This window comes from Coturnix japonica, chromosome 19 (genome assembly GCF_001577835.2).
Source record: "Coturnix japonica isolate 7356 chromosome 19, Coturnix japonica 2.1, whole genome shotgun sequence".
NCBI lineage: Eukaryota > Metazoa > Chordata > Aves > Galliformes > Phasianidae > Coturnix > Coturnix japonica.
Window position 1 is genome coordinate 8,703,034 of NC_029534.1, and position 22,748 is coordinate 8,725,781.

The following is a 22,748-nucleotide window of genomic DNA, read 5'->3' on the forward strand; positions in this document are numbered from 1 at the left end:
TAGGGTAAACCTCCAGCACATAGTTTATTTCAGAGCTATGTTCTAAGCAAAACTGCTCAGAAATGGCTTGTAAACAAAAGCAATGACTAAAGAGAACAAAATGTGTTTAAAGGCTGAAATTGTTTGGGTTTTGAAAGTTTTGAACAACAAGGAAAAATATAATCACCTAAACAGTAGGTAATGGCTCTGCTAGGATTATTTTGAAAATCTGATGCAGAACAAATTGATCTAGCCTTTAAAAGTAGGATAAAGATGCCAATAAACTATCTGAGATAGCACTAAATTTTAGATACAGTGCAGAAACTGTATAAAAAAAAAATCCAAGACACACTCCATCTGTGTAAAATACAATGTGATGACTTAATATATTGGTCTTTTGTCATTCATGTTAAATACATTTACCATCATATTCATACACACTGTATTACTTTTAACTAAAAACCATAAAAAACCACCGGGGGCATACTTTACATACATTATTACATTTAATCATACAATCTCATCCAGGCATCGGGCATTCTCTTAATGCATTTTATTGCACTGTACTTTTCTATAACTAGACAATAATATCTTTTCTATCATGTCCTTATATACAAACCATCAGGAGTTAGAACCAGCTTACAGTCTTCCACTCCCCAGCTCACAAGATATCTTTACGATCGTCTCTTTAAATTGAGAGGAATTTTGGAAACTGTGCAAGAAGTTTTTGGGTAGATGTGAACAAGCTAAACTGTAGCAAAAATGCTAATTCCCCTTAGTGCATTGGCAAAACTTCTGCCTAGAACTTCCTTTTTTTGTAATTATTTCCTACGAGACCAAAATTGGCCGGACACTTAACCATGTCTTTGGCACTCAAGTCACACAGAACCTGGGACTGTGAACAAGTTAAATGTATAAAGCTGCTACTGCCAGTAATATAGCTGCAGTGGAACTTGGCTCTGCTAGTTAACAAAAAGTATTCTGCTATGAAAATGGAAATAGGCACATCACATACCTCCTGCAGACTAATTTCTCATTGTACCTAATCTGATCACTTCTCCAAAACACAACTACAATTTGTTCATTTTTATAGAGCGCTTGTTGGAACAACAGATACACACTCATCATAACTGTTCAAAAAAAGTTAAAAACCAAAGACAATTGCAGACACAAATATCCTGCCTGACCTCTCTTCACTTGCACTAAACCCGTATGAGCAGTACCTGGGATTACTGCTAGTTTGATCATATGTCTTTCAGATACATATTAAGATGCGCATTTAAAACACGCTTTCAAGCTGTTTCAAACATGTTGTAGAAACAGGCTAGGCACACTTTGAACAGATAGATACTGGCGACCCAGCTCTTCAGCACTTAGCTTATGCTCTACCTTTGCATGCTTTTTTCTTTTCAAACTTTTTCTGATAAAGTGGTTGCTTCATTCACGGTTTCCTAAGTAAACTTCACTAGAAAGGAAGGGTAAAATAAAATCCTTCTATAGAGAAGCAGTAATTCTAAAGAACATTTGATATGTCTTATTATAAAGGGTCATCAGCACAGAGCCAAAGTCACCTTTATCACTATCTACAAAGAGCACAAATAAACGCAGGTTAAAAACCCATTCTCTAACATGAGTAGAGGGCTTGTGGCTGGTAGTTTTTACTTTATATAGACGATTCTTAGGAAAGAAATAAGTTGAAAGGCCTTAGGGGAAAAAAAAAAAAAAAGATATGCATGCTTGGTGTTTTCATTTACAATGTTCAATGTGAAAACAAAGCTATGTTATTTTAGTGAACAGAAAATCAAAAAAGATAAACCGTGAACTTTTTGTCAAGCAATTCTGGTGTAACCAACCCTAGTTAATGGAGACATTGTTGATTTAACATAAATTTAATTGAAACCAGATACTAGCCCAAGACATTTTAGAATTCCCACATCTTTCACACTTCTTTTTTTGGAACACTTCCTGGCCACATTAGTGACAATATAAGGACTGAACAAGTTGTAAAGGCTTCGTTCCTGTCCCTGCTGGACCACTGCTCTCCAGAGTTTAGAACAGTGCCTATTTAACATGAACACGTGCGCGTGTACGCATGTTTGCTGAAGTGGGATGGGGATGGTGGAGGGGCAATATTGCTAAATTTGTTAAACAGGATTTTTCTCGTCTGTCTGCTATGACTTCTCTGGTATGCTGAGCAAAGAAGTGGAAAAACTCTTGCTGCCTCCTAGAGTTTTACCTGTATTTTTAAGAGGGAACATCATAGAATTACTCGTCAGTGTATAAGACTGTCTTTAGCCCAGTAATGTAGCAACAGGACATGGAGTGACCCTACTAAATAATGGTAGAGTTTTAGATTAGATACTAGGCAGACATTGTCTACCATGAAGACAGCGAGGTACTGGTACTGGTTGCCCAGATAAGTTGTTGATGCCCCATTCCTGGAAGCATCCAAGGCCAGGCTGGATGGAGCTTTGAGCAGCATGATCTAGTGGGTGGCAGTCCTACCCACAGCAGTGGAATAGAACTGGATGAGCTTTAATGTCCATTCCAATCCAAGACATTCTGTGATTCTAACAGAGATGAGAGCTGAGATTTAGTTTCCTGTAATCTTTAAAAGAATATTAAAAATTCAACCAACTATTAGCACCAAAAATACATAAACACTGCTCAGCAACACTTCAGTCAGCAAATGCAATTGAATGCTTTTTACTGTCCACATGCTTGCCAAAACTAACAGTGTTCTATTTGCAAAATGTCAGTCTTCCTTCCCATTAGGATAATGTACTTGATCCTTCTGGCTGGACAGGTGGCAATGGTTTTATTCGAAATGTCGTAGATGATTGTACAGAGATTGGACATAGGTGAAGACACACATGGGATCTGGCTTGTGGCCCATCATCATCATGTCATCCACTTCTATCAGACGATCACAGTGAGCCATTTTCCTGTAGTAATAATAAAACAGATTTATCCAATCAAGAGTTAAAGCCAAAGACTGTAACTACTTCCAAGATTCATTTGCTGCTCTGAGTTGAGCACCACTGAGGCATATAAGAAATCTGGTGATTTATAGGCAACAGTGAAATGGTCAGTCTGAGGTCAAATTTTGGAGACCGCTATTTTTGTGATCATGGAAAATACTTGTTCTTTCCTGCTTTTCCTCTATACTGTGATCTGCAGGGTCATTGTCCCATGTTTCTGTGCCACGTAATACAATCTCATTCCTCCGCCCAAGTCTTAGTAAACAGGGCAAAATGAGTTTGCAAATTATGAGTTTTTCTGCTCATTAAGTAGAAAACTTCTAAAGAATGAACAAACACGAGAAGAGATCAGAGGTGCTCATTAAAAACCAAAGTGGCTGTAGGTTCTTTCTGTTCTCTTTCCCCTACCCCTACATGAGCATCTTGGGCAACAATCTGAGATGACCATCATGTTGGAGAGCACAAGTCTAACAGAACTGGAACAATGCGAAGAAAAAGAAAGATTTGCTGAAGCCTAGGATTAAAAATCTCAAAGATTTTGTTTAACCTAGAAAGGTTAGGCATTTGGGCTCCTGAGCTCACATTAAGGTTAACAGCAGTAATTGAGAAAGGAGCCTTTTCTGTCAATAAGAGAACAGTTTAGAGGCTTTCTCAGCTAAGGAGAAGTAAGTAATTTCTGTAGATATTTCTTACCCTATGTCTCAATTTGTTCTTGAATTTTCCCTATACTTATCGTTAGATAGAAATCAAGGTAAAAGCATACTTCATCTTTGAGAGCTATATACAGTGTATAGAGTAACCAACTGAAAATGCTGTAGTGTCATTTTTAACTCAGTGATGTGTGAGAAAATTTGTGTGTGCATATGTATGTAAAAAACTCTGATTCCCAAATCATGTAAATCATTTGCCAGGTGTACATTGGACAGCCAATATTATGCTAGGAGTTTCAAATCTGGAAGAGCCCCACAGCTTCAGCATGGTGGTAACAGTGTTTGGAGCTGTATCAGAACTTGCAGGAAGCTGCTGCAATGTATTCCCACATCCCATCGGTATCTGAAAAGAGCACATTGAACCCAGATGCATAACACATGGAGTGGTCTTACTATTACACAAGCAAGCAAAACAGCAAGAAAAAAACATGTTGATACAAGGTCAGGAAAGCTGGCTTTTCCTTTTGCTGTTAAACAAAACAATGAAACAGCTGAGACATTCCCACTCACGACAATTTTAACAACCATTAATTGCTGCTTCAAAAAGGACAGTATGATTGAGAGTATTAGAAGAGTCCATTTTACAAAAAGGCAGTTATCAGGTTAAGGATGAGAAGTTATCAACCTTGACCAAACTCTACTTATACTGAATTCAACCTTCATTCTTGCTCAACCAAAGCAACACACAATTAGAGGCAAATGGTTCCACAAAGGGCAAATTGTATCTAACCTGGTGGTATTTTGTGATGGAGTGACTGCATCAGTTGACAAGGGAAGAGCAACTTATGTCATTTACCTTGACTTCTGCAATGTAGTTGATTCAACAGAGGGAATGAATGCCATCCAGAAGGACCTGGACAAGCTTGAGACATGGGCCAACATGAACCAAATGAGGTTGAACAATTCGAAGTGCAAGGTGCTGCACTTTGTCTGGGGCAATCCCAGATATGAGTGCAGACTGGGAGAAGAGCTCATTAGGAGCAGCCATGAAGAGAAGGACTTGGGGATTCTGATGGATGAAAAGCTCAACGTGAGCCAGCTGTGTGCACTTGCAGCCCGGAAGGTCAACTATATCCTGGATGCCTCAGAAAGAAGCCAGCAGTGCAAAGGATGCAATTGTCCTCCTCTACATTGCCCATCTGAAGTACCATGTTCAAGCACAAGAAATATGTGGAGCTGTTGGAGGGGATTCAAGGAGGCCACCAAGATTATCAGAGAGCTAAAGCGTCTCACCTATGAAGAAAAGCTGATGGAGCTGATGTTGTTCAGTCTGGAGAAGACTCTGAGGAGACCACACTGCAGCTTTCCGGTACTTAAAGAGGGCTTGTAAAAAAGAGAGCACTGTTTTACTTGGACAGATAGTGATAGAAGGAGGTAGAATGGTTCTAAACTAAGAGAAGGGAGATTTATGTAAGATATTAGGAGGAAATTTTTTAGTTACAGGGTGGTGAGTGACTGGAACAGGCTGTCTATAGAAGCTGTGGATGCCCCATCCCTGTAGGCATTCAAGGTCAGGTTGGTAGGGCTGTAAGCAGACTGATCTCATAGCTGGCATTCCTTCTTATGGCAGGGGGAAGTGGAACTAGATGATCTTTAAGGTCTCTTGCAACTTGAGCCATTTTATGATTCTATTAACCCTATCACTAAACTCAATTCCAAAAGTTAATTTGCTTGCTCCTTCCTATTCAAGGGTTACAGGTTTCCCTAGAGATGTTTCATATATTAAAATGCCCGAGATTCAAATCAGGTTTCAGGCAAGTGGGATTGGCAAAGAAGCTACAAGTTGGATGTCCAGTTCCAGTGGACTAGCGGTAAAAGTTGGATGCATTGTGCTCTATTAACGCAATTTTCTTTCTTATGATTGACAAATCCATTAAGACGTCTTAATTACTTGAAAAGCAAAATGGAAAAAAAAAAACCCAAAACATTAAAACAATCAAAAACCCCACAAACAACCTTTTCTCCCCCAGTAAATTAAAAAAAAATAAATAAATAAAAATCAGAGAGAAGTAGAATGGAGCAGTAGGTGCTTAACTCATTAGCCTGTTTTCTCAAGTTTAGCTAAGGCTGACTTGAAGTAACTGCAACTACATTTTTCCAATTTAAATGACATGTTTTTGTTATAACAATTGCAGCGTTAAATTGCACAATTACACTGAAATGCTAAGATCACAGAATCACAGAATTGTAGTGGTTGGAAGGGACCTCTAGAGATCATCGAGTCCAACCCCCCTGCCAAAGCAGGTTCCCTACACCAGGTTGCACAGCTTGGCGTCTAAGCGGGACTTGAATACCTCCAGAGAAGGAGACTCCACAACCCCCCTGTGCAGCCTGTTCCAGTGCTCCGTCACCCTCGCTGTAAAGAAGTTCTTACGCACATTCGTGTGGAACTTCCTATGTTCCAGCTGATGTCCATTTCCCCTTGTCCTGTCCCCATGTACCACTGAAAAGAGACCGGCCTCACCACTATGGCCCCCACACCTCAGATATTTATAAACCTGGATTAGATCCACTCTCAGTCGTCTTTTCTCAAGGCTAAACAGACCCAGCTCACTCAGTCTTTCTTCACAGGGGAGATGCTCCAGTCCCTTCACCATCTTTGTTGCCCTTCGCTGAACTCTTTCCAAGAGATCCTTGTCTTTTTTGTACTGAGAAGCCCAGAACTGGACACAATGCTCCACATGAGGCCTCACCAGGGCAGAGTAGAGGGGGAGGATCACCTCCCTCGACTTGCTGGACACGCTCTTTTTAATGCACCCCAGGATGCCACTGGCCTTTTTGGCCACAAGGGCACACTGCTGCTCATGGCCAACCTGTCGTCCACCAGGACGCCCAGTTCCCTCTCAGCAGAGCTCCTCTCCAGCAGGTCATCCCCCAGCCTATACTGGTGCATGTAATTCTTCCTCCCTAGATGTAAGACTCTACACTTGCTTTTGTTGAACCTCATCCGGTTTGTTGACCCTCATCCAGTTCAGATGATCTGCAGTTGTTTGCCTAAACAGAGAACCACACAACAGAATTCTTCACATTTCTAGAAATGTAAGTTTTACATCCACTATAGCACTGTTTTCCTCTCTCTTACTCTTTATAAATTAACTTCCCATGCTTGCAATTCATCTTTTATGAAAACTGGAAAGAAGTCACTTTATAATGCACTTTAGACCTGTTAACTTTGAATATGTTGCAGAACAATAAAGAGATAAGACACAGGGTTTTCACTAGTACTGCAGTTTCTGTTTCTCTCCATCACAACATCTGCTCTTTCATAATGGTATACATGGTCCTGACAATGCTGAAAAGCCAAAGCTTTGTTCCTGTTACTTTCAGAAGGGGAGAGAGGAAATGCCATCTTAACTGGTACACACTGATCTGTAGCAAAAGAAACATCTGTGGGAACCTATCTATCTTTGCAGTTGATTACACAGTCAGATCAATTCTGACCTTAATGAAAAGTTAGTCTCCACTTCATGTGGTCAGAAGAGTACTGCAGTGCCCCAATCAATAATCCATCATATACATAACATTTTGATGCTAGTTATCACCAGAATAATTATTTCCCTAAGCGATACATAAGAGATACAGAATAAATCTTCACTGCAAACTGAGGAGTAATTTGCACTTATTTGTATTACTTTCTATTACATACTATTCAAATACATTCACTAAGATGAACTGAATTTCTCTGAGCACCATTTTCCGCAGATGCATACCTCTGTAATTCTGCATAAGTAGAATTTGTTAATGCTAGTCCATGTGAAAGATTAACTGTCATTGATATTAAAACCCATACAAAAATTAAGATACATGATAAATGAAGTGACAGCCTGATAATTGAACAGATTTCCTCCCTGTTAATAGTCTTTTGCAGACCTAAGCAAACATCAATGTAAGATACACCCAAATGTGGCTTCTACTCAGCATCCGATTCTGCATTCCTTGGCCACAGAGAAGCTAACAGAGAAACTAAACTGCTCAATTAAGAAATGCAAGGACACAGAAGTCATACTGCACACCCATCGCAACGTAAAACCACAACAGAGACAGTAAATGTCTAAAATGCACCTTAATCTACACCTTAATCATCTTCCTTTTTCTGGAAACATTCAGACAACTCAACATAGATCATTCAAGACAGAAGAATGAAAGTCTCAATTGCCAACATACAGCCATCCAGTAGGTTGTTAACAATTACTTCTGTCATGCAATCTGTGTTTATTTTGTGTTTCTAATGGGCTGGGCTATGTTCATTCTGGGTTTTGTCTTGTGTAAGTCCCAGAAAATACCGTTGGGTGTTGGGTAGGTGACGCCTGAGTGCATCAGGGGTGGAGTCAGGGAGGTCACGAGTATCTGACAGGGGCGGTCACATGTACCAGTATATAGGGTTTGTGGTGCAGCATTAAATTTGGACTTTTGGTGTTACACACTGTGTGTGAGTCCCGTCTTCCCCGTGCACGGAGGCACGGTACTTTCACTCAGCAGCCTTGATTTGTTGCCAGATCAGGAGGCGACAAATACAAATTTGTAAGGTTTAGGAACTTTCCAGATAGTCATTTACATGACCTGAGAAATAATGTTCTGTCAGTAAAATATATTTGCCAGGGCTATTTTCCTTTAAAAGCAGTATCCTATTGTAAAGCAGTTCTTATTGGTACACACGACCAAATCTTGGAAGGCAAGCATGCACGGCAGATGAGGCATCTTGAAGTACAAGTGAAAGCTGTGAATTTTTACATCTTTATAGAGCACAACTGAAATCCAGTGACTGCACTTACGCTCATATGACATACTGAAAAAAAAAAACAAAACAGTAATGCATACTGCAAATGTAAGGACAAAACAGGAAACAATGAGCAGCAGCAGAATTAAGGACTCCACAGAGTTTTTGAAACTGATGACTTTGTGCAGTACTAGTCCCATTAGCAATATCATCTGTGGTAAAATGCAGTGGGTGAAACCTACTGCTATCAGAGGCTGCAGCAGTCACATGTTCTAGCATTGCTTCTAGGATCACAGAAGTGAAAAAGAAGAATTGAAGTACCACCCAGAGACTGTGAAAGATCGGAACATGGGACTCTGGTCAACTACACTGTGCCTGGCAAAACCACATTTGATCTTAGATTGCTGTTCTGTGCATTCTTTGTGCAGAGCTTTATTTTTTAGCACATCATACTTAAGCTAGTGATGCAGGATTTATGGAAAGAATGATTAAACTCTTCACTGCTGTCCAACTTCATGCAACTTGAACTGGAAGCACTTCACAGAGATTTAAGGTGATACTCACTCAGCCATGGTGAAAGCCAGCTCAAAGTTCTGCTTGCGGTTAGTTGGATCAAGCTTATTATAATCAAAAGACTCAGGAAAGAAAGAATGTACAAGAGCACAGAATGCCATCCCATCATTCCAGCTTGAGGAGAAGTTCTGAAGATCAATGTGCTGTTGTGATGAAAAACACACATTAACACAGCGCTGGAGAACAGGAAAGAGCAGTTGCTTTTGCTCACTGCACTTTTCTGTCCTGCTCTCCCACTGACTCGAGTACAGGCTTTGTGTTTTTCTTCCCCTCTGTACATATCTAATACATGAATTGTATTCTGAGAAGAAAGGGCATGCTTAGTAATGAAAGCCTCTTGCCTGACATGCCCAAATACAAAGCAAACACACACTCAATGTCCCTGATCCTAAAACCTACTAGCATACTGTGAAGAATCTTGTGAAACTTAGTGAGCTCTGGAGCAGGCCCAATGTACCAGATCAGTGTCTATGTACAGTGAGAGCAATGCTTATGCCTATGAAGTATTTATAATTGAAGAATTGTTCACCTTGTGAAAATAAGTAATACTGGATAAAGACCTGCTTACTTTGTGCTCAGTAAGGCCTAATTCATTGCTTGTTTATTACACAGATTAGTAAAAATACAGGAAGAATTAGGCCTACTGCAGACCCTGATTATTAGAACTAACGCTTATTGTTATTTTCAACTGCCAAAATGAAACAAAATAATACTTAGGTTCTCTGCTAGTGTTGCTTTCCCATCATATAAAATTTTAACCCCAACTCTCCTCTTAAACAACTAACAGTCATATTCACTAGCTCTGCTGAAGAATACTGTGATATAGCACATTTTAAAAGAGCTGAAAAAACATGCATTACTGGGGGGAAAAAAAAAAACAAACTGGAAATTTTTTCTCTTTCCCCTTGAAACTGCTTTGGGAATTATGGCTTAGGGCCAGGTAAAATTAATGAAATTTCAGCAACTGAATTCTCATATCTATTGTGATGTTGTCTTACAAAATCTTGCTTACTAATATGCTGTGATTCGATCCCAAATATTTAATATAAATTCTCTTATCTAAAAATCAAAAGAGAATAATTTGGTTTTCTGTGTAGTCAAAGTGAGACAGGTATAACATACTGGAGAAATACTAATCAGACTTAATGTGATGAGAATGCAAAAAAAGTCTGCATCTAAGAAAAACGTGTGTGTATAGCGAAGTCCAAATATGTATCCACAAAAATGTCAGCTTTCAGACCAAATGTTTCAGTGCTTTGAGAGATATACAAAATCTCATTCATGCAATGACTGTCCTGAAGTATTGCCCATACAGCATGTTACATGATCTCAGAACACTGACCCTGGGGGAAGTTAACTCACTGTCTAGCACTTTTTACATTCAGTTTTTTAGTAGCTTCTTCTGAAAAAGAGTGATAGAAGTGCAAATGTCTTCACCTTGTATCCTATGGTTTTTGAGCGACACCAGTCTAGCAAAATTTGTTTAATGCTGCTAGCGCTGGCAACACCAAAACTCTGCGATCTCTTCAGTTTAGCTCTGGATTGCCCTCTTCCTCTGAAAAATCAACAGAGACCAGATTAAATTACATTCTAGAATAACTTAAACCTATTTGTCAGCAACATATATGCAACTTTGCTCAGGTGATATCTGAGAAACATGTGGCTAAAACTTCAACCTACTGGTTCTGCTAGAAAAACTGATTTTCATTTCACCAAAGCCAGGATTTTGAGTGCTCTTCTGTTTAAATCATGCCCTTATCATGATGCATAAAAGAGTAGTCCTTGTTTTTCTTCCTTAACAAATGACAACAGAAGGTTGTCAGTCTCTGATTTTAATTACAGAGAAGACATCTTTCACAACAATCTTTCCCAATAAAAGTCATTAGCTTCTTCAGCTAAACAACTTCAGAGATAGAAATCTGTACCTGTAAATTTCCAGGGCTCAATTTGTGATGGCAGCAAATCTATACATTACCTTATAGCTCCCCAAGCTCAAAAGTCTACACACTTGTCCTCTGCTAGCAACGATTATCAAATTAGTTTCCCATAAAGAGATCCATTCTGGAGATGTAAGAAAGTGACATACTTTCCACTGTCTTGCTCGAATTTCTCAAAAAGTGCTTTCCTGGCCTGTGGTCCTGTAGTTCGTGGAAGTGTCTGAGACCGCACAAGTTCTCGCCTTCTTTCAACTTGACGATGTACAGTAGGAGGAGAGGAGTGAGGCTTGGGTGTCACACCACAATAACTGTCAGTTGCACTAAAGAAAAATTAAAGGATGTGGTTAAAAAAAAAAAAAAAAAAAAGTAGCACTCTGCAGTGCCAGCAGTCAGCATAAATACCATAAATACCCAATAATGCCCATCAAAACAGCAATTTCAAGTGGATGTGAATGAGTCAAAAGCAATTTAAGTGAAGGTTAAAGTTTTACTAATAGACAACAGCACTCAAATTCAGAAGGTTCTAAGGTACTTTTAGGAATGAGACAGTTAGCCAAGCCACAAAGGCTTTACAGCCCTGATTAGAAGAACAGCAATACCTTTAACGAAACAAACTAAAGCAAAAGTTGTGGACACACAGAAATACTAAATCCCTTTAACTTGCAACTCTTGGTTTCCCAGAGGATTTAATTTTAAAAATAAACTTTTAACACATTTTAAAAATAAACTTGAACAGTATTTCAGAAAGAAGCTTCGAAAATTTTAGTTAATACACAGAATCCTTAGCACATCAGTGTTGTTTCACTGACTCCAACCTTGAAAATTTGATTAAGGCCAGATCTCCTGACAGCAAAATCTGCAAGGTGCTTGCTATATCAAATGTTGGAACTAACACAGAAGAATGTGTTAGTCAAAATCTGGATGATTTTCAATGTACGCACAAGCACAACTTAAAAGATTACATTGGCTGTTCTCCCTCTTTTCTTGATGGATATTTTGCGTGCCAAGAGTGCCTGGACATGGCTGTAGTAATTGCTATACCATGTAACATTATACTAACTGTGACTGTGTTTTTTAAAAAATGTATGTAGTAGCCTTTTGTTTGTTTGTTTGTCTGTTTGTAAAGATGGCTGTAAGTCTCTTCTGTACTCTGCAATGCATTTATCTACAAACCAAACTCTAGTCTAGCCAAACTATGGATGTTTGATGGTAGTCAGTTGCTGAGTTTCAAAATGTTAGTCCAAAGCAGAAACTGACACATCTGGCTATTTTTAAAAGTGTTTCCTAAGGGCCTGAGATCTCGCTCCCCCTAACAAAAATCTACCACAGAGTAGTATAGTGCTAGTAGCACAATAAAAATAAAAAAATAATTAAAAAAAAAGTAAAATCCACAATTAAGTCTGCTTTAAGCTGCTCTGCAAAAAGGTGACTGTTGGTTTTTGTTATCTTTCCCTCTTTCCTTCCCATCTCTGCTCCACATATCTCACAGGAAGGCTCACAACCTTTAATGCATTTAAATTACAGCATCTGGGACTCACCTTTCAGCAGGATACCTCATCAAGAATATACAAAACACAGTGGCCTAACAAAACATCAAGATAAATGCTTACCTTTCGCCAGTTTTGTTTCCACTAATTGCCTCACAGCTTGCAGAAGAGACAGATGTGGCATTCACTGTACAAAAACAAAACAAAACAAAACAAAACAAAACAAAAAAACAATAAAAAACCCTAGGATGCAACAATATTGAAACATTTTTCTCTTCTCTCCTCATACTTTTTCAGATCATTTCCTGGTAAGACAGTCATACACTGCTTCTCACCACTGTAAGAAGTAACAGGCCTCTGTCTAGGTCCCATTAATAAGCCAGAGAGATTTTCCCCAGGGATTTATTCCCTCTGCAACACTGTTGTACTGCAGCAAAGATTGTGTTAACAGGCCAGAAAAGACTGTGAGAAAATGCTTTTGATAAAACTGTGTCGGGAACATTGGATACTTCTAGGCCCTTGTGCAGACCTCAGAGGAGGGCATTCTGCCATGGATATTTCACTGGAAGGAGAGAAGCTTCCTACAGCTTAGCTTGCAACAGTCATTTTGACATACCTAAGCCATATTGGGAAGGCTACCACAACTGACAGCATAGTTTAAATTACCCGATCATAATTTACACTAGGAACTTTTCTAATTTTAAAGTAGAACAGACTTCAAAGGTGGCTCAAAACCAGCCTTGTATCTTCCTCTTCTCTCTTTTGTGGTTTCATCTAATGTGCTTTCCATCTTAGAGCCCAGTACTAGACTCTGGCTAGGCACCACAAATGTGGAATAATTAAGTGACTTGTTCAGATCTAACACACGAAAGCCAAAATGTTTTGTGCAAGGCCAGAAGTCATTTATTGAAGGCTTCCTATATAGACAAAGATGAAAGACTGACATCTTAGAAGCAATTCAACCTCATTGCTGTCCAAATCAGTCTAGGGAATTTAGGTAAGGGCATTTTGTCTTTTTACACATTTAGACATGCAGACTACTTACTCTTCTTCTGCTGAGGTAAATTTTGCTATAAAATCCTGGGCCCACTACCTTCCAGCTGCCATCAGCTTGCATTCAGTCACATTTTTTACCTGATGAGTTGAAACATTCACCAGTAAAACTGCATTCTGTTCTACTTTTCTGGCACCTATTGTTTCCACTGTAGAGAATGCCTAACAGTACACATGTACACCACTGTGCAAGTACAGGTAGGTGCTCCCTTGCTTTGAACTGATGGAAAGCCCAATAAACTAGAACAAGGATCCATGATACCCAGGAAATCTGCATGCAGTCTTGTTTGTGATTTTAATACTGTCATGTACCTATTAAATGGAACTAGATGCTCAGATCTGAATCCCCCAGATATGGAACATGGAATCCCTCTCAATATGCTTTGCATAAGGATACACTGGTGGGAACACTCACCTCCACTGGCAGATGAAGTCATTGTTCTCACTGAAACAGAAAAAAAGAAAAAAAAGAAAAAAAAAAAAGCAACAAAGGAAGGCTTTCCTACATTCTTAGCTTGAATAAGATAAAATTTGAAAGATGAACCTGCAAAGAATCTGTTTTTTGTTGGCAACTCCATCCGATCTATCTATATAGTTTCTGATCAGACATCACCTACACCAAACACACTTGATAATTTGTCTTTCCCTAAAGACAAAATATCTGACTATAAATCAAATGACATCAGCTTTTTTATTTTAAATTTAACTTACAGATAAAATTCTGAAATAACTCTCTGTCTACATGTCAGTCTGCTGTCAGTCATTCCTCCCTCCAAACAATTTTTAAACCCATTAGCAAATACTCACTTCTTAAAATACTTCTTCAGTAACTGTACTAGAAAATAGGTTGCGCTATGAACTCAATTTTAGGCAACAAAAATTCTCAGAAGATGTGACATTATAAACTCAGCCTCCAACTAGGACCCACAATATTACAAATCAGAGTGTCCCATTATTGAAGGGAAAGCCATAGAAGCAAGGTTACGTAATTACCTCTAGGTCACAGGACAATATCCATGTCCCTAGTTCCTTGAAGTAACTTGAAGTAATGAAATGAAACAGAGCTTCAGAAAACAGTGGGTTTTTTTTTTGTTTTGTTTTGTTTGTTTGTTTGTTTTTAAATCCCTATATTTTACCTGATTGATTGGAAGTTTTCAGTGCCATCTCATTTTTGCTCTGGTTTTGTCCGAGCAGGCCAGTGGATGCATTAGTTGTTCCTGCAGAATGGATGGCTTCTCCTGAAAATTTCTCTGATATTTTGGTTACTGCAGTAACGGGAAGGTGGGGCATCTGTAAGGTCATTGCAGGAGCATGGGCCTCAGGGGAAGAGTCTGACGTGTAAAAAGAAGTCAGTTCATGGGAGACTTTTGCCTGACCTGGTGAATAAAAGAAAAGCAGAAATGAAATAAATCTACTTGCACACTTGTAAAAAAAAAATTACAAATTTCCATGTGACAACTTTATTTTACAAGCCAATTGAAGTATTCTGCCCAGTTCTCCCCTGGGACATTATATCACTTGCAGTGCTCTGCAGAAATTGAAGTACAGTCCTGGTACCTGTCCTACACGACACCCAGCAAGAACAGCCTTTTCAGATTTTTAATTCACTAGTACCTATATTTGGCAAGCTCCTCCTATTCCTCTGTGCAACCCAATCACACAATGCAGATTAGAAATCAGCGTCCTTGTTATTTTCTTAGTTTCACATAATGCTGGGTGCCTCAGTTTTCTCTAAAATATAGAAAAGAAGCACTGCCCCCACTGAAGGATTATTGAAATAGATTGGTAATCTGCAAAATGTTTTGAGATGGAACCCAGAATATATATAATGGAACCCAGAATAGCAGATCTTATTATCGTTTTATTATTATAAAAGTTAGACTCCTAATTAGGAAATAATTGGAAATAATTAGGAATTATTTCCTAATTAGTAAATTTTGTGCTGCAGCACAAAATCCATCCTGAAACCATTTCAGATTTTAATGGTTCCAACATCCAAAAGCAATCTATGGTTGCCAGAATCGGGTTGGTTTTTTTTTAAAGTAATCCTTCATTTCTTGTCCTGTTCCTACCTGATGAAGACTGATGCCCATTTTCAATGATGGAAGAACTAAAAACTCTTCTGACCTCAGGTTTGTGGTGATCATCCAGGTCTACACTCTGTCAGAACAGAAAATGTACACAACTAAATTGCCAACAGCATCAGAAGTTAGAAGATTATCCAGAAACCCCAGCCAAGAACAGGCCTTCCTTTACTAGTGGTTGTGATACAGGATGGGAGAAATTATTTAATTCCAAAGGCCAGAACTTGAAAACTGAACACTGGCAATGCAGGACATGTATCAGTCCTCACATACTTGTCCCAACAGGCCCCATACACCTAGAAGGGATCTTCCACTTCAGTTAGAAAAAGCTGTCAGTATCCATTGTGATCATGATAAACTGAAGACCCTGTCTAATAGTTGAGAGACAAGGGAAACATGAGATTTGAAACTCCAGATCAAATCTTCCTGTTCTACCTCTTTTATTTCATCAGAAAGTCTGAGAGGTCTGGTGTTAAAGTAATGCCATCTGCCATACTAGGAGCACATGGAAATCTAAGATGCTTTAGAGGACAAAAATTTCCATCTGTATATGAAAAAAAGATAGGTGAATGTGTCTGGTATTTACTTAACCATATATCTGGAAACAAAACCTTGATTTTTTCAGTATTTTTCAGACAAGAGGTTTAATTTACTTCTCCTGCCTTTTTCTAAGTCAGTGATTTTGGTGGAGTTACATATGCAACTCTGTGCTTTGCTAGATAAAGGTCTGGAGGTTACACAGCAAGCCAAGTTTGGTCTGTTTACTATTAAAATTTGCAAGAGATGCTGCTTTCTAAAAACAAGCCAAAACCAAACACAAAACTGCAAGTTTTATCACAATGAGCCTTTTAGCTCCATTAGAAAGACAATTAAACTTTCTTTCATGCCCGAATATAGTTTCATATGCACTTAAAATAGCAGTGGTCCAGAATCTAAAACTTTCTTACAAGCAAAAACACCATTAGCTCCACTGGTTTTCATGGGATATCTTCCATTAAGGCACCTCTTGAAAGCAGGAATTTCATAAAAGCCAGCTCCTCAGTCACCTCTCTGCACTTTGCATACAGAGATTACTGATACTTCGGAAATGGAGAAAGGTGAGATGTGCAAGGGAAGACAATCAAGGCCGCTAGATATTAGTGAGAACTGCACCACCTTTACTCCTCAATTCTACTAGCGCAGAAAGACATTGTTAGTTAATGGGAGTATTCTATAAATGACCCCACAGCCTGAAGAAGCAGCCTTGAGCAGCATTAGAAAAGCTTTTTCACATGGAGTAATCTCTGAAGAAAAACTGTAGAACTTTTCAGAAAACCTTATTTTGATGCAAACCTGGGTTAAAAAATTGACAGCATGGAAAACAACTCTACCTTTGTAGGCTCAGCAGGTGTTCACACTATATCACAATAAAACAACAACAGAACAGTCAAAGAAAAGAAAAAAATCACCTAAATGAGGATTCAGGCAATTTTGGAATGCCACCGTTCCAACAAGACACTTATGGGAATTTCAAGAGAATAATAAGTAAACAGAATGACCAGACTTCCTTTATCAAATACAGGAGTTTGAGATGGCTTTACTGTATACAATGCAAGGTGCCTTCTGGAGCACTTAATCTGTCTGCTTGTATACCCCAGGTCTTTGTGTCTCATGCAGTTACTCCTGCACTGTTGAGTGCCATAAGGTCACCAGATACCAATTCATGTTTGTTTAGATCTTCCTAAGTGATCCCAGCCAGCTGGGCAATCACTCTGTTGCTTTCCCCATAGCAGGCTGGTTCTCTGCAGATGTCCTTCCAGCAGTCTGTCAGCACTGAAGAGAGACTCTTCTGATAGTATCAAAATAGAACATGCTTGTTTTAATTTTAGTCCTCCTTGTTCACAAAGGCATCATGCTGAACCACAAACACTGCAGAAAGATTCTAAGTGATTGTGCTCCTAACAGCGTGTGAGATTTGCTCATCAGAAAGGGCCAGAACTCATCCTTTCTAATAATCACTACTGGCAAGCAGAAGGACTGCAAGAGATTACAAACAGCAACAAATCGTTCAACAAAGGATAAATACTCAGTCGCGTAGCTACAGCTCCATTATTCTGCTTTAAAATTCATCCTTAAAATCTTCATGTAGAGGGTGGTGACACACTGGAACAGGCTGCCCAGAGAGGCTGTGGATGCCCCGTCCCTGCAGGCGTTCAAGGCCAGGCTGGATGTGGCTCTGGGTAGCCTGGTCTGGTGGTTGGCGACCCTGCCCACAGCAGGGGGTTTGTAACTAGATGAGCATTGTGATCCTTTTCAACCCAGGCCATTCTATGATTACCTATCTGTAACGGATATTTTTGCAAAAGCAGTACTCAGTATTTGGCCAGGTTAAAGAGACAAATTAAAGTCTGGCATCAAAATACCAGAAAGACTGACTGCTGTTATTCACAGTTGCTAACAACTAACACATAAATGCACACTTTTTTTTTGTTTGGCTTAATAGCTGCATAGGCAACTGGTAGACCGGAATACTGTGTACCATGCTTGTAAGCAGTTTCATACAGTGCTGTGTTCTACATCTTCTTACCTGTTTATGTGATTATTCTGTCATTCTCTTACTGCAGATAAACCTTCAGGCATTTCCTCATGACATATGTGGAGCTATAAGCTAGATATCACCTGTTTTCATCACACATTAAAAACAAACAAAAACCAACACAAAACACATGGGAAATCAATTGTGCGGTTGATGAAACATTCTAGGGAAAGAGTATCAAATTATGGAGGGCACACAGTGAGGGCAAAAAGCAGCCTGCTTTCTTCTCATCAGGGAGAAGCAGGGAAGAGCCTTCTATTGAAACCAATATGGCCATTGCCCATTGTAACAGGCTGAGGCAGAAACCTAGACCAGCCACACGTTTCCCAAGCAGACCTCCCAAGGAGCATTAGAGATGCCCTTATCTTTGACCATGGAGAATTCTAGACTCTGGAAGTCCCCCTAGGGGCTGAGGGTGGGTATCATGGCTGCAAGCATGCCCAGCTCAATGAACTTTCTGAGCAAGTGGCCAGGTTGTGAGAGGAAATCACCAGGCAATGTAGTATCCAGGAATCAGAGAGAGATTGAAGGGTGGTATTGCGAAGTGACACAAGCTGACCAGCAGCCCTTAAGTCTTTGAAAGGGAAAGAAACTAAACTAAAATAGCTTCCAACCTTGAAGAGACATACTGCAATAACACTAACAAGAAAAGGAGGACCAGTCCTTAATTTCTGCTTACAGAAGTTTTCCCCCTGCTCCCATGGTGCCCCTACACAACAAATATGAGCCTCTGAGGTTGGAAAAAGGAGGAGGCATGGATAGTGGTCAACAGCCAAGAAGGAACAACCAACTTAATTTGGTCCAACCAAGCATCCTTATTAGAACCAGTGACACCAAAGGGTGGGAAATGGCGTTAATAATCAGGGACTTCTTGCTGAAAGGCACCAAATCATTTGCCATTTGGACAGTCTCTCCAGAGAGTTTTGCTGTCTGCCAGGGGCCCACATCTGTGATATTGAGAGGCTACTGTCAGCAGTAAAGCTGGAGGACTTCTATCCGCTCTCTCAAGTGATGTCACATGAGGTTGCAACACAGAAACCACAAAATATTAAGAGACTTTAGGTTCCCAGAAAGATGTTGAAGGGATGAGGAATGCAGGTAGTATTCTCCTCTATGCTCCCAGTTGAAGACCTTGACCTATGCTCTGCCAAGATTGCGGGTGCACTTCCTCATTTTATTTCCTGAGCATTACTGCTAAAATACAGAGCCTCTCTCCAATTCCAGGCCTCCTTTTTCCTCCGCTTCCCTTGTATCAGATCTACCAAACTGTGCAACCACAGAGCAAGTTGCACCAGCTCAGAAATCAAATAAAAGAATAAACCCTTTTGTTATAAAAACCCACTAGTTTTCCATGAGATCCCGTTTCCTCACAGTTACATTATTAGATTGCAGTGGAAGCAAGCAACCATATATATGATATCAATATGTCCATGTGTTGAAGCAGCAACAGACTGTAGCTAGACTGAATTAAACACAGCAAACTTGAACCCTAAGCCCTGACACATGCCCCTCACCAAGACTTACTGTGAGCACAGAGAGCACCTGAAGGACTACAGACAGACCTCACCTGTCTTTATCTGGACAAAAGCACAAGACATTTGATTACATGATCTTAACCCTGTACAGGTATCAGAGAAGCTAGCTCCCATAACTTCTGCCACCACCTCCTCAGTTTTGTGCATTAATTGGTCTGGGATTGATTTTACCTCAGTGATAGCAGTCTTCTTGCTGAAAATAAGGTTCTCCTAACAGCATAATGCCAATTTGCCTCAGTCTCAGAGCTACTGCAGTTTATCATTCAATAATTATTTGAAAAACACTTGAATGCAGCTCTTACTTAGCTTTGTTTGTATTGCACCAGGCAATGTGCATATCGACAGCAGGAAGACAGTGATCAGTCTCTGCAAAATAAAGACTGCAGCATGAAAAGAAAGGGAGACAGAGGCACAGAAAGTTATTGTCATGTAACACGATTGTACAGAATACAACAAAAAGATATTGTGGTTGTTCACAAAAGCTACAGATACCACTGACAGTGGTGTGTTAATCTGCTTCCCACACTGAAAAAAGCAGCAGAAGGCAGACACAACTCCTGGAATTTTCTTTCCCCGTTCTGCAACTTTTAAAATTCTCCCCAACCTTCGATATGTTACAGAGCTGCATTTTCATTACTCATATATTTATCTCTTTACTCTGCAGCTTATTCAGCATCCTGCCTTGACTGAAGGAAGAAGAAAAAGAAGGGAAAGACAATTCAGTCAAGGACAATCAACAGACAGCATGTTTTTGAAGGCAAAGAACATAGTTTTTCTAGTTTCAACACCGTCAGCTTTTGGAATTAAATGATATTTCCTCAGCTTTGAGGGAAGTTGCCAACTGAAGTCTCCTCATCAGGCATTTCAATCCTTGGAAATCAGCAGACTGTTTACATAACAGACTCATCATGGGTAAGGAACAAATTCAAGTTACCATCTTTAATCTCAAACTTTTCCAGACTTTGGAGCTCACAGAAATAAATCCCATAATCCATGTATACAGCTTCTGCAGAGGTCACACCATGAAAAGAGATAAGGCTACTAAGGAAGCACTGACTAATTCTTACTGACTCACAATGCAGTTCACTAGCCTGATTCAAGGTGAGAGTAAATGGACAGAGGAGGCTTAAATTCAGGCAGGGTAGGAACACTTGATTAGAAAAAAAGTGGAAACGTACCATCTCTCTTTATCTATCTATAAACCAAACTGATCTAGATCCAGCCTGATAAGAATTTGGGCTGACATGTACATAGACCTTTTAATCACAGATATTTACATGAGACTGCAACTCAACAACCTAGTGTCTTCAAATGAGCTGGACCCAAGCAACTGTAATTCTCCTGCTTCCTTTATCAGTCAAGATTATCTGGAGCTGATGGAAAATGAATTTCATAGGTACACCCTCCAAGCTTCAGATTTGATCAGAACTTTTCAGAGCTCTGCCACAATTTTCACATTTAAAAAAATAAAAAACTAAGCATCAGGAAGAAATAGGGGGACACCTCTCATTCACTAAAATCTAAAAAGGTTAGAGGACACTCTAACCTTAGATTTCAGCAGCCATTGTATCCAACAGATAAACCCTTCCCAACACCACAAACAAACACTGACTGCAACTGGCAAATTCTATTTTACCTGCTAACAGTACTGGTACCTCTAGCTCTGTGCTGTTCTCCCCATTTTTCACATAAGATATGCAAAGCTAGCTGCTGAGAATGACATCACAGATAACTAGCAGTGAAAGTTTTGACCAAAAATTATCGGAAACAAAAGTACAGAACTAATTACCTATCAGGAGATGTAATTGAAAAAAATGATACATGATCTTTACTGTGCTGCAAATGAACGTGCTGCAAATTATTGTGCAGTTAGAACAGAGCTCAGAATATTGTGCTTCTACAGACAATAAGAATTCACAGTCAAGTTTATACTGCATTTCCTTGCAGGCACAAAAAAGGACAGAACAGAGCAGAACAATTCAGTAGGAAGGGACCTACAAAGATCACTGAGTCCAAAAACAAGTCTTGTATTGAAGAATTGAAGGTACTTAGCTGCTAAGTCTAAGTCAAGAAATAAACAGAAAATTAAGGATCTAGCTGTAGCAACTGAACAAGTGGGTTTACTATAGCACTGCAAATACAAAAAGTGTTTCTCCTTTCATTATTAAAATTTCTAATCTATCCATATCCTTCGAAAGATGAGCAATTGTCCATATACGATCTCTTGGGAGAACAGGGCAAATAAGACTACCAGTGTAACAACCTTGGATGCAAATGACCACCATCATAAAACAAACGAATTAGTTGCTTTTTGAACCATCCTGCTCTGTCAGTCAGACACTGAAATGTCCACAAAGACAATAAAAACAAAACAAAAAAAGACCAACATACCACAGAAATGGAAGGGAGAAAAAAAGGAGAGAAACAAACAAACAAAAACAACGGAGCAAACGTGAAGAACACACTCCCTTCCCCACTCTACACCCCCAAAGTAGCCTTCCCCAGTACGTGGAGAGCCCTGTTCTTGGGTATAATATAAATCTCGGGCAGATCACACAAATCCTTTGTAACACTGTCACTGCTGTGTCGCCTGCAGGAAGTGGGGGCTAACAACAAATCGTTATCTTTCTGCCCACTTGCTGGACAGAAAGGCAACTGACTCCATCTAAATGAACACATAGGCTGTTGTATATCGGATTTCAAGGACAGTGTAGAAGAGACTAGCCAAAGATTTAAAAGGAGATTTGCGTCCTTACTTTTGAATTTGCTCAGAACTCCTTAGCCACATTTTCTTCTCAATTACTTGAAAAGTAATCTAGCAATGTTAGAAAATAACAGTTCACACAATAAAGACACTCAGAATCTCTAATACCTGATCTTCACTCTGAGAAAGAAACTCTTATCCAGAGTATTTTGATGGATGTGTTGAAGGGAACAGAACGCAACTACTTATTGGGATAAGAACTACATCAACGACATACTTAAAAGAAAGCCAACAAATAAATCTTTTTCAGGAGCAAAAGAGTACATCTTGTTTGCTGCTATTTCCAGAAATATATTACTTGCTTCTTCTATCTCAGACTTATATAAGCATTTACTGTGGATGGAAGTCTCATC

At 39.4% G+C, this 22,748-nt stretch overlaps 1 protein-coding gene across 2 annotated transcripts in view; it reads right to left on the reverse strand.

Moving 5' to 3' along the window:
- SMTNL2 (smoothelin like 2) overlaps positions 1-22,748 on the reverse strand; it is a 25,648-nt gene continuing 2,900 nt past the window's right edge. Inside the window, exons 2-9 of one of the 2 annotated variants that reach the window (XM_015881122.2) lie at positions 15,510-15,597; positions 14,574-14,813; positions 13,853-13,882; positions 12,508-12,571; positions 11,047-11,217; positions 10,398-10,515; positions 8,952-9,103; positions 1-2,924 (exon numbers count right to left, since the gene is read on the reverse strand). In XM_015881122.2, the coding sequence (XP_015736608.1) occupies positions 2,798-2,924; positions 8,952-9,103; positions 10,398-10,515; positions 11,047-11,217; positions 12,508-12,571; positions 13,853-13,882; positions 14,574-14,813; positions 15,510-15,597 (990 nt within the window). In that variant the 3' untranslated portion in view covers positions 1-2,797. The remainder of the gene's footprint in view (positions 2,925-8,951; positions 9,104-10,397; positions 10,516-11,046; positions 11,218-12,507; positions 12,572-13,852; positions 13,883-14,573; positions 14,814-15,509; positions 15,598-22,748) is intronic. The other variant, XM_015881123.2, reaches the window with a different exon arrangement.